The sequence below is a fragment of the Orycteropus afer genome, unplaced genomic scaffold (assembly GCF_000298275.1).
Source record: "Orycteropus afer afer isolate SDZICR_OR568_19922 unplaced genomic scaffold, OryAfe1.0 scaffold00108, whole genome shotgun sequence".
Lineage (NCBI taxonomy): Eukaryota > Metazoa > Chordata > Mammalia > Tubulidentata > Orycteropodidae > Orycteropus > Orycteropus afer.
Genome location: NW_006921695.1, coordinates 1,314,227 through 1,326,887, shown reverse-complemented (window position 1 = coordinate 1,326,887; position 12,661 = coordinate 1,314,227). Strand labels below are relative to the sequence as shown.

At 36.4% G+C, this 12,661-nt stretch overlaps 1 protein-coding gene across 1 annotated transcript in view; it reads left to right on the top strand.

The window, feature by feature from the left end:
• LOC103199254 (amyloid beta precursor protein) overlaps positions 1-12,661 on the top strand; it is a 347,436-nt gene that overhangs the window by 209,581 nt on the left and 125,194 nt on the right. Inside the window, exon 7 of the mRNA XM_007943494.2 lies at positions 7,855-7,988. Within this exon, the coding sequence (XP_007941685.2) occupies positions 7,855-7,988 (134 nt within the window). The remainder of the gene's footprint in view (positions 1-7,854; positions 7,989-12,661) is intronic.

Sequence of the window (12,661 nt, the reverse complement as noted above, 5' to 3'; positions counted from 1 at the left end):
GGATTGTGGGGCTGGCGTGGGATCGGGCAGTGTTTCGTTCTGCTGTGCATGGGGTCGCTATGAGTCAGAAACGACTCGACGGCACTTAACAACAACAACAACAAGCTATTCTGACTATTACCTAACATATTTTTTTAAGGTTCAAACAAAGTCACTTTTAAATTTAGGTGCATAGTGTTAAATAGGATATAGATATTGATAAAAAATAAAACTAATATTCACTCTTTCACATTTACTTCATATATTTGACAAAATTCCCTTGTCAACATATGCCTTTGAGATATGTAAAAGAAATGTAGCTTGACTAGAGTAAACACAGTATAGATTACATTTTTATTACCTTATGTCCACAGGATGCTTTGATAGTGTTCTTAGCCAACTATGATTGCAGTGACTATAAAATATGTGTGATGTGAGGGTATTACAGGGAAAATGTCTTTGTTCTTTTTTTTGTATAAAGAGAATGTAGTACCACATATAATGATCAGAAACTTTATTTTCTCATTATAAATGGTTCATGTGTCTAGGACTTGGTGCTAAATATTTATGTTTAGACTGCATAGTATGTTGTGTTTTCTTTTTATTTATTTATTTATTCTATTTTGGTACAAGAGAAATGGAGGAATTTTTCTCTTTTTTTCCCCCCCTCCTAAGTTAAGTAGCTGTTTGAACACTGCCATGTTTTGAGATTAAATTTTCACGTAAAATCTTTCTTTACTGGTTCATATTTTCACCTATATATAAATTATCTTCCTTGTCACCTCTGCTGTATAAATCCTAGCCATTTCAAATGACAGCATTGCTAGCTCTGTATGAAATAACATTTTCAATGATAAGCTGATGACTTACATAGTTCTTAATTTACTTTCTTCTCTTGTCAATAGTATAAATTGCTTTCTGCTCACAAAAGGACAGTAATCAAATTTTCTTGTTAGTATCTAACATTAGTGTATCGACTAAGTGCCGTTCACAGGCCTCCCTTTAAGGAAACATTTGGCCTTTTGGCCTGGCATATGTGGTCGCAGTCATTACTGTTTGAAGGTGGGATTATTACTCCTTTTGCTTACTGAGTCCATTACCTCTATAAAGTTATGTGTCACTCTGGAAATTGAGGAAACGAATTTAAATAAACAAACGAACAAAAATATTGAGGCAGTTTCTTGCAGTACTGACAACATCAGGATTGAAAATGAGGGTAATCATTGCACACACATTTAGATTTGATGAGCTATCTGAATACATAGGCCCTCCAGGTGTGTGAGGAGAATGATTTTCTACCTTATTTTGAAGATAACTGCAAGTTCACCTTATTGTGAAGTAACTTCCCTTAAAATTAAGATGTTGTCTCAAGGAAAATGCAAAAATGGCACTGTTTCCTTGGCGTTGTTTCATTGATCTCAGTGATTGTGGTGTATTTTATGATTGGAACTTTGGGTTCAGCACCAGCACTTATTAATAAACTGAAAGCAAACTTTTTCCCCCTTCTAAGGAAGTAGAATGTGCAGATGATTACAGTGTGAAGTTTAAATTTTGTGTCAGGCATTGGTGCATCACTATTAAAACTGAAATGAACTCACACACATACATGAAAGCCGTTTCTCCCTTAGTATTTGGTTACTTGTGGTTTAGGGAACAGCCTTTTGTGACAGAAAGAGCAAATCCATGACCCATCTCATGTGTGCATGCATGCATGTGTGCACATGTTAAGGGACCTTACATGGTAACCCCTCACCACGTCCATGATACCACCCTGTAGCAATCCACTGTCATCTTTGTTTTCTATTCTTAAAAGATCACTTTCTATCTACTTTTGCTCCTTTAGCAGCCAGACTGACTTTTCCTCTCCTCAGCACCCTGCATTGGCTTTTCAGGGTCCTTTCAGTGGCTTCAAGGCCCTATATGATCTGTCCCCCCATTTTCAATGGCTTTCCCCACCACTCTCTTTCTTAAGTCTTCAGCGCATGCCATTGTGCTCTCCCTGGAACTCTCCAGGTACTCTTGCCTCTTAAGACTTTTGTGCTAGCTGTCTTGTCTGCTGTGAATTTCTTCAGATAACCCTGTCTCCAACTTCCCCCCACTTCCTTCAGGCACTTGTACAATTGTCACCTTCTCAATGAGATCCAGTCTCCTCCCTCCACCACTGATAATCCTGATCCTTATCTCTGTTCTGTTTTCTATTTTTTCCTCTTTCCACAATATATGTCACATTCTAGAAACAATATGACTTCTTGTTTTTTTCTTTTAAAATTTGTTTTTGTGGTGGGTTTTTTTTTTTTCTCTCATGAGAGTATAGTTCTAAAAGAGCAAGGATATTTATTTTGTACATTGATTTCTCCCATGTGTCTCACTTATACATTAAAAAAAAAAAGTTCCCATCCAATTGATTCTGTCTCATAGTGACCCTTATGTGCTGAGTGGAACTGTGCTGCATGGGGTTTTCAGTGGTTATGATCTTTAAGAAGTAGATCCAGGTCCTTCTTTCAAAATGCCTCTGGGTGGGTTTGAAATGCCTAATTTTGGGTTAGTAGCCAGTAGGTAATTATTTGTACTGCCTAGGGACTTAATAAAGGAATGAACAAGCACACTCAAGGCAATCTGTCTGAGAGAGCGCTGTTATCTCAGGTTCTCAGATACCCTTGACCAACCAGAGTTGTATGAACAAGAATGAGGCTTATAAAGAAAGCCTTAATCATCCAAAATGCTGCTGTATTTTAGGAAGCAGAATTTTTGCTTTCAGGCAGTAATGTTCTGAACGTTGGCTATGCTTTTCTGTTGCATTTGATGTAAGTACTTAGACACTTAATTCTCACTGTTTTAAAGGAAGAGTGGCAGCATCCTGTATATTTTACCTTATACTCCACGATGGCTATGAGACTAAAATATGGAAATTAAATCTGAAGGTCATTTGGAAAGTTAAAAGCCTAGGCATAGTGTTGCTAATGATTTGACTCTTAGAGGCCAAAACATAAATACTTCTGTTTAGGTTTGTGGAAATAAACACAAATGCTGTGTGTTAACCATTATTCGATATTAAGATATAATCCTTTTGATTAAATTTGCATCACTTGTCCCGGTTACTTCCTTTAGTAAACTTGAGTTTAACTTTGATGTTTAACCTTGAGTTTAAGTCTAGGAAATATATGTTTCCTGTAGAAAAGTGAACACATCCAGCAAAATCTTGCTTGGAGAAGGCATAAATGATCATGTTTGAATAGGATCCTCTATATGCAAGGTCTATGGGATCTTTCACTTGATTACTATTTTTTAAACCTAATTATCCCACAGTTTGGTCAGGCAGGAGTCATTAGCCAGATAACGTCAGGGTCAGGAATAGCTTTTTGACAGAAAGTAGGCCAATAGATAGGAGAACAAAGTATTTATATATATTTTTTACCAAGTCATGTTGTATATTGACAAAACAAAGCAACCCTTCATTGTGCCCTGGACAAGTGGATAAATTAGCCCTGAAAATTTACTTTTATAGCCTTTTCATAGTTTACCTAACCCTAAATTGAGACTTTTTTTTTTTTTTTTTTTTCCTTTTTTGCATGTCTGGACATCTGAGTGAGCAATGTTTCCTCCTTACACAGTGAATGTAATTGGGTAACTTGTTTTCTTCTTGCATTGTAAATGAGAACACATGTAAATCACCCTAGCGGTAAACACCAGTGAATGGATGGTATTATTATTTGGCCAGCTGAGAAATCTGAGCCATAACCCAGCTTCCACAGAACCGCAGAGGACTGTGAATGGGATAAACTACTGAAAAATCAGCCGTCCTGGCTTTGTAGTAGTTTAAAAAAAACAAAAGTAAACCCTCCTAGGCTGGTTTCTCTTCCTGTTGCTTTTGTGCCTTGGGGCATATCTTGACATTTTTGGGGGCTACTTTTTTCCTTGAAAAGGTAAGGACAAGGCCGCTCACTATACCTCCTCCCACTGCCCACCCTTTTGACATCATGTCCTTGTTCACCATGGTCTTTATCACAAAATGGCAGTAAGTCCTGATAAGATAATTTTTTTGGATGTAGGAATATTAAAGAAAAAGAAAGTGAGCTTACTATCAAAGCTCCTCCTTAAAATGTTCTCCCCTTCTTCCTTACCAGCTACAAGGCAATGATATAAAATACTAAAATACATTTTAAAATATCAAGATACGCCATTTTCTATCCCTGAATAGACAGTGATATAGTTTGTTGGATGGTATGAATATAGAAAACCTTCATTCATTTTCATGAATTTAGGTTACTTTGAATGACTAAAAATATTAAATTATACTTTAAAAAAGAGACAAAACAAAAACCAAACCTATTGCATTTATTCGCTCCAGACGCATGGCAACCCATGTGCTACAGAGTAGAATTACCTATAGGGTTTTCCTGGCTGTAATCTTTACAGAAGCCAATGGCCAGACCTTTCTTCTGAGGTGCAACTGAGTGGGTTGGAACTGCAAACCATTAGGTTAGCAGGCAAGCACAGACTGAGACAGCTCCTCTCATGCCTTCAACTAAAGGAAGTAACTAGGACAGGTAATGAGAATTTATTCACAGGGATTTTGTCTTGAAACTGAATCAATGGATAATACAGTATTTGTGTTTATTTCACAAGCCTGAACAGAAGTAGAATATATGAAATATCCTTAATCCTATGAAACATACTTCACATTCTGATTCCCTTATTTTCTTTTTCATATTCTATTTTTCATATTGTCAAGCTATATTTCAATGATGTTATAGCAACTCTTTCCTGCCCATAGCACAGTAGACAAAACTTGTAAACTGAGGGGTAGAAACTCTCCTACTTACACAATAAGAATATTGAATATACCACGGGTTTCCAGAAGAACAAATAAATCTGTCCTGGAAGAAGTATAGCTAGAATGTTCCTTCAAAGCGACAATGGCAAGACTTTGTCTCACATACTGTAGACATGTTATCAGGAGGGAACAATCCCTGGTGAAGGACATCATGCTTGCTAAATTAGAAGGTCAGAGAAAAAGATGAAAGTCTTCAATGAAATAGAATGGCACAGTGGCTACAACTATGGGTTCAAACAAAGCCGTGGTTGTAGATACGGTACAGAATGGGGCAGTGTTTTGTTCTGTTGTACATAGGGTCTCTATGAGTTGGAATTGATTTGATGGCACCTAAAAACAGTATAGTAAGTTTTATAATTTTCTAAAGGAGCTTATGCCATATAATAGTTGCTGCAATTACAAACAAGACAACTATTTTAATCAGTAAATATGAACCCAAAAATTTATGCATTTTCCTTTGTATAAAATCTAAAATATGGCCTCCTTAGTTATTTTATTCTCCAAGATTGTATTCTGCTAAAAATTTGTCATTATTTTACTTTCTAGTTTTTAACTCATAATTTGCACTCCACCAGTAGTGATGAGTAAATTACTAAAATCATGGGAAACAAATTCAGAGTGTTAAGTAACACCTCCATTTCATTTTTTCCGTGGGAAAATGATTTAAGTTAAAAATACTTGCATATTGATTTGCTTGAATGTATGCAGAAAAAATGCCTACCATTGATATTATTTTTGAGTCTTACAATTTAAGTTCTTATTTTCAATAAGAACTGGGTTGTACCTAAGATATTTGAGAAAAATATGTGTTACCTTTCCTATAGATGACACTTTCTGTATGTAATTCATTTTCAGTAGATTAGAAAGAAAAAGAGCAGATTTTCCTCATGGTTTAGAATCAGCTTTAAGATTTGGATAGGACATAATAAACTAAGGAGGAGGGAGGGGCACTGACATGTAAGTAGTGCCTTGTTTGCCACTCTCACTGCTGAAGTGTACACATAGTCTGGTATCATGCTGTCACCACTTGATAAAGAAACTAGAACACAGAGTCCTTATGTTACTTACCCTAGGTCACAGGTAGTCTAAGAAGGAACAAAAACTAAACTCATTGCCATCTAATTGATTCCAACTCATAGCAGCCCCATGTTTTACAGAGTAGAACTGACTCATGGAGTTTTCTTGGTTGTAATCTTTACAGAAACAGATTGCCAGGCCTTTCTTCCACAGTAATGTTTGGGCTCAACCTGCCAAACTTTTCCATTAGCAGCTGAGTGCAAACTGTTTGCACCACCCAGTAACCTAGTCTAAGGAGGAGCTGGGTGAGTGTGCCTAACTGCAAAGCCCATGCTCTTGCCTTCTCTCTCCGCCTTGCTAACAGTGAAAGGTGCAATAAATAAACACTGTCTTGTTTACTGCATGGAGGACGGGGACAGATGAATATACACAATCAGTAACCACCAGAAAAAGTGGCGGTCCCAGACCATCTGAATCAAAATCCCCTAGAGTAGAGTGGGAGGAGTTGGAGAGGCATAGACAAACATGCATTTTGAAAAAGCTTCCAGGAATACACCTTACATTTCAGTTCAAAGTGATACATGAACAGACTCTAAACTGCCTTTTTTTTTTTTAAGATAATAATCATTAAACAATGATTAAAATAGAAGGAAACAATCAGAACAAATGTTTCTCTTTGAAATTGAAGAGATTATTTAATTATTTAACAATAAAGTTTTGAGAGTTTCATTAAAATCTTGGAGCCTTAGGATTATTACAATTCCAGATGTGTTTTCAAAGCATGGGCTTTGAAACATTGTCAGAGGCTTTTAACTTGATGTTTACTTTCAGAATAACCTAGTTATAATTACTTTTCATTCAAGTCATGCTGAGATGTTACTAGTTCCCAAATATAATAGTCAAATAATGAGATAAAAATAGTGATTAAGAATACTTGAAACATGGGTGATATTTAAATAATCTTTTTTAAACAAAAAAATCAATTTAACCCTGAACATAGTAAAAACACCTCATTTCATTTTTCAGGTTAAAAATACTTCTGTGAATTAAAATCCATACTCAGGATTCCCACTTAGAAAAAAAAACACTGCCATTGATTCAGGATTTGACTCATATCAACCCCTCCTTGGGTTTCCATGGGGGTATCACTATGGAAGTAGATTGCCCAACCTTCATTCCGAGGAGTGGTTGGTGGGTTTGAACCACCAGCCTTCTGGCTAGCAGTCAAATACCTTAGGCACTATGCTACCAGAGCTCCTTGGATTCCCACTAGTTGCTACTAATCTTTTGGAAAACTACTTTCATAATAAGCATTATAATTCACTCAGTTCATGCATTAGGACATTTTCATTCTTCTTTCATAGGACATGCTTCAAGTCTATGGATATTTGTGTTTCCACACAATATAGCAGTATATATTGCAATTCAGTAATATTGTTCAACAACATCAAATTTGTGAAAGTAGAAAAGGCCCTTTTGTGATTTCAGAAATGCATTTGTTGATGTTCATGTTTCATTTTATAGTGCTTTAAATACTTTCTCATGAAGGGTGGCTTTGCACTCAAGCTATTGAAAATGTATAGTCTAGATTGTACCTTATTCCGAGGTCCTGTTATTTTGGTTTCTGCAGAAATTTTAAGGTGAGATGTTTATGATATTATTATTTACTTAGAATTATAAAAATTAATGTAGCAAAGCCAGAGCATTTGGGATTACATGTCTGTATACTTAAACACCAACTTTTTTTGTTCTATGCATGCTTGTTTTGTGAAGAACTTTAAATATAATACTATAATTGCAAGGTGGAATGTTTTAAATTTCCTTCACTCTGTCGTTGGAAGCGGTAAAACACACCCTTACATTGCTGCAGACTGTCTCATGGTATTCTCTTAAACAGCATTAACATCTTGAATGTGCTTCTTTACTAAATTCATTCTTCTTGAAAATAACTGGAAATATAGCTTTCTTTTAAATTATTGGATATCCTGTTTCTCTTCTCAACCTCTTTCCCTTCTGCTTTCTAGTTCCTACAACAGCAGCCAGCACCCCTGATGCCGTTGACAAGTATTTGGAGACGCCTGGAGATGAGAATGAACACGCCCATTTCCAGAAAGCCAAGGAGAGACTTGAGGCCAAGCACCGTGAAAGAATGTCCCAGGTAAATTTAACTCTTCTGTCCTTCAGCCCTATGATATTTCAGGCCTCAAATTTCCCAGGGCCTGATGGCTGATGAATTGAATCTTTAATTGTATCCAAATATAAAGACCTAAAGTTTCCAAAAATGTTAAGTTTTAAATACTTGCTTTAGTGGTATTGATTTCAGATTTATTGCACCCTCCATTAGGAAATATTTAGGTACATTTTTGAAGTTAGATTGCATAACCACAAAAAAGTTTTGTCTACAACATTCTCCATGGTGAAGAAAGGCACTTGGTTTCATTATTCTGTATATATGGTGTACCTGTTAGCATCACATTATAAATTAAAATTCATTTAAATGTTCTTTGGTAAAGATAAAGAATATTTTTGTATTGAATACCAAATCATTAAAACTTTGAACTTGACATTCCTTACATTTAATTAATAAAACCATAGCAACTTTAAAAATTTAATCTGGATCATAATAATAATTTCTTCTAGTCTCAGAACTGATAGATAATGAAATAGAGGTTCAGAGAGTGATTTCTCCTGTCTAGCACCAAGTAGATGTTTGGAAACCAAGCCTTTCTCATTCTTAATATAATTAATGCTTTCATTAAACTGTGCTGCAAGTCCTTTTTTTCTTTTTAAATCAGATTCCTTATTAAACAAATTGAAAAATAACCTGAGTCCCAAACATCCAGTCATCCTCAGTCTCATAGCAAAGGACCAAATAGTGCTTGGTCTTGAACCATCCCCATGATCAATTTCAAATCAGACCATTGTGATCCAAAGGATTTTCATTGACTGGTTTTGGAAGTAGATTAACAGGACTTTCTTCCTAGTCTTTGTCTGGAGGCTCTGCTGAAACCTATTCAGCATCATTAGCAACATGCAAATCTCCACTGCTGTGTACGAGGTGCATTGCCCGGGAATCAAACCCAGGCCTCCCACATGGAGGTGAGAAGTCTACCACTAAACCACCATTGACTGTTCAGAACATGGCTAATTGTTTATCAGTTACTGTATGAACTGTACCTATTAGGTGCTGGGTGTTGTATTGTAAATGTTAGTTACTGTGAGGTGATTCTGACTTCTGGTAACACCACGTGTGCAAAGTGGAATTGTTCCATAGGGTTTCCATGGCTATGACCTTTCAGAAGCAGATCACCAGGCCTTACTTTTGAAGTGCCTCTGTGTGGACTCAAACTGCCAACCTTCCAGCTAATAATAGAGCTCTAAACCATTTGCACCACCCAGAAATGCCTGAATGTTGTATTACAGTTAGATAATAGTGAGAATTTAACCTTTCCTAAGGGTCATTGTAAATTCACACTTATTGCCAGTCACTGTTCTATTTTATAGTCTATACATCTGAGAGGGAACTTAAAAAAGGAAAATAGATTAAGTCAGATTTAAGGAAAGCATAAATGAGTGAATAAATAAAGATCTCAGTTTATAGTCAGTTGTTCATTTTTTGGTGTTCATCTTCTTTTACAAATATCAGAAAGTATGACTAAAAAATTTCTGCCATATTTAGCAAAAATAATCAAAGGCATCATGGTAGACATTAAAAAAGATTTGTGAGTTAGTTTGCCATATTTTCTAAGATCACGGTAAAACTTCAGTAGACGATACTAATGAATCTAAAATGGCATAACAGTTTTCTTGTTTAAAAATGAGTAGCAATGATACTTAGTTTTCTTTTAATGTAATTAAACATTCATACACATACATGGTTAAAATCACAGTACTCTTGTCTCTGGAATAGGATGTGCAATTCTCATTGTTGCCCATGATGAAAACCTGAAAGCAAGTTGAACTAGAAAACCAGCTAGCATGTGGAACAGTAAGGTTTCGTGGTAAGCTCATTCTTTTGAAAAACAGGATATTTCATTAGGCAAGACACAGGCTGAAGAGGGTGACTGTGTACCCCTTTAAACTTTAATTCTATCTCACTTCCTGTTTCTGAAACTTTCAAAGGCTTCCTATTGCCCTCAAACTCTAGTTCTGAGCAAAAAAACTCTAAAAAAATAAATAAATAATGATGAGGACATATGTAAATTTACCACTGAATGCTTAGCCCTGCTGTCACCCTACTCCAATCTACTAGTTTGTCTCTTTTACCTCAGTTGTTAGCACTTCCCTGTCTTTAGTATTACTCGGCGGTTCTGATCATTCTCCTCTGCTCCCCGGCTGCTAAATTTATTTTGGGCTTCCTTTTGCTCTTGGCATTGATTCTTCCGTAAGTGCCTTCCCACAATTACTTTGTCAAATCTCACTCATTCATTATACCCCATGTAGTCCTCAGAAGGGGGAAAACAGTCATTGCTCTTGCCTGGAACCTTTCTTGATGGCTATGAGTTTGGTTTTTGTTTTTTTTCCTTGAATATTTGCTCTCCAGTTTTATTAGTGGTGTTTTTGTGTATATCTTATCACTTTAGCTTGATTATAAAATCCTTTCAGTTCATGTAAATTCATATAAGACACCTTGGTAACTTTGCATTTTTTTCTTGGACATATAAAAAAATAGTCATTATTATAAAAAGTAAATATAAGCTCTGAGCTTTTTGTCCCCATACATCTTGGTCATTCTGATCCTGTTAACAAAATGGATTTTAAATATTCTATAGTATAGGTCTATCTAGAATAGTGACTTAACTTTCTCTTAGCACATCTATTTAAACAATGACTTATTTCCTAAGTTTTGATATTTTATCTTTTACTGATTAATATATCTGAGATGACATAAAAGAGTTTATCCTGGAGTGGAGAGGACTGTCTTATGGATAACCAGTGGTCATAGAAAACTGAGACATCTGAGATCAATATTAATCTTCATAATCTGTGGTGCTGAATTCTGGGGCAGTTCGATGTTGAACTTGCTGTGTCTTTTTTTTTTTTTTTTTTTCCATCTTTTTTTTTTTCCTTTTTATTGTGACTTGGGTGAAGATTTACAGAGCAAATTCACTTTTCATACAGCAGTTCACATATACTTTGTCTCATGTCATTGACCACAGTTTACCACAATGCAACAGCTCCCCTTCCACTTCTTCCATATAGTTACCTCTTCCCAGTGTCCATCCCTCCATACACTCCTGCCCCCTGAGCTGTCTCCCTGTCCATAAGCAGCCCATCTTTCTCCAATGATTGTTCTCTCCAAGGAGTGTATCTACTTGAGGTAAATGTTCAACTCATATGCCTGTATTTTGTTTGGCTGGAAACCACAGGTGTGGGTTCAACTACTTGGTCCCTCTGGGTAGCTGACTGTGACCAAGCAGTGACCACAACCTTGCCCCTTGTCAGCTCTACTATACACTTGGGAATTCTGATCATTCACATAAACTTATAGGACCATTGTCTGCCAACCCTATTTTGTTCTTGGATACCCTCCCCATTTCATAAACATATCTAATAGTTTAGCCTGTCCACCCATCTATCCATCCATATACCCATGTTTGCCTTCACTAACAACGTAGTACTGTATGAGCAAAAGGGTTCGTATTTGTTGTCAGTACCTCCCATGTACCTCTCTATGACTTTATCATCCTCAATGCTGCCATATTTGTCAGTCACATTTGGTACATTGCCCTTCTCTTCACCCAAACCAATCCTTATCTATCTAACAGCCTTCCCTCCCCTCCCCTCCCACCCCTGGTAACCAACAAAGAAAATTTCCTTTTATAGATAAACCTTTCCTTAACTTTATAACTTTATAACTTTTTTCTTAAATAGAAGAAAATTTCCTTCTATAGATAAACCTTCTGTAACTTTTACAATAACGGACTAATACAAACAATGGAGAAGAAGAATAGTAAATAAAAAAAATGGGAAAAATGCAAAAAGAAAATCAAGGAACAGGGTTAATCATAAGAAAAAAGAGGGGAAAGAAAAAAAAAAAACCTTAAATTTAAAAAAGAAAAGTTTCAACCAGGCACAGGGAAAAGAAAAAATGCTGAAAACTAGGCCCTGGTAGGGGAAGATTAAGAATAATAATAAAAGGGACAAAAGTATTAATAATATTAGTTGTTTTAGAACAGACAATTACAACCAAACTAATCACCAGAAAAAAGAAAATGAAAAAGAAAAAAATAAAAGCAAGACACGGTCCTCCATGCAGTCCCTGGCTAGCAGGGTGATTTTTAGGTTCATTCTTAGGTCCTACCACCACTCGGGAATCTCCAAGCTGGAGGAGTTCCCACAAGATGGCGGACTAGGCAGAAGGACTGCACAGACCCTCTTCAACAAAGAAAAGGAAACCAATTAACACAGACACAGAAGATAATCTCGGACTGCTGAGCCTTGAAGGGAAGGATACAGAAGTAGACTAAACCCCAACTAGCAGAAGAATTTGCGTGAAAATACCAAAAAAAGGAGATATACGGAGCTGCATTCTGGCAGGGACCTGAGCGCCCCTGACGGCAAAAACAACTTGGACATTCCTGAGTGGTGGTAGGACCTAAAAATTAACCTAAAAATCATCCTGCTAGCCAGGGACTGTACGGACTGTGCAAGGTGGCTGGGGAACAAACAGAGAAGGTGAAGAGAAAGGTGGGCTGAGCTGCGGACTTTTTCCGGTCTGGAGGACGCCACCATTTTGTAGGTTTAAAAAGTGGCTTGACTATTTTGGATATTTAAAGAGACAGCGCTCTCGCAGAATCCTGTGGTGGTAGGACTTAAGAATTAACCTAA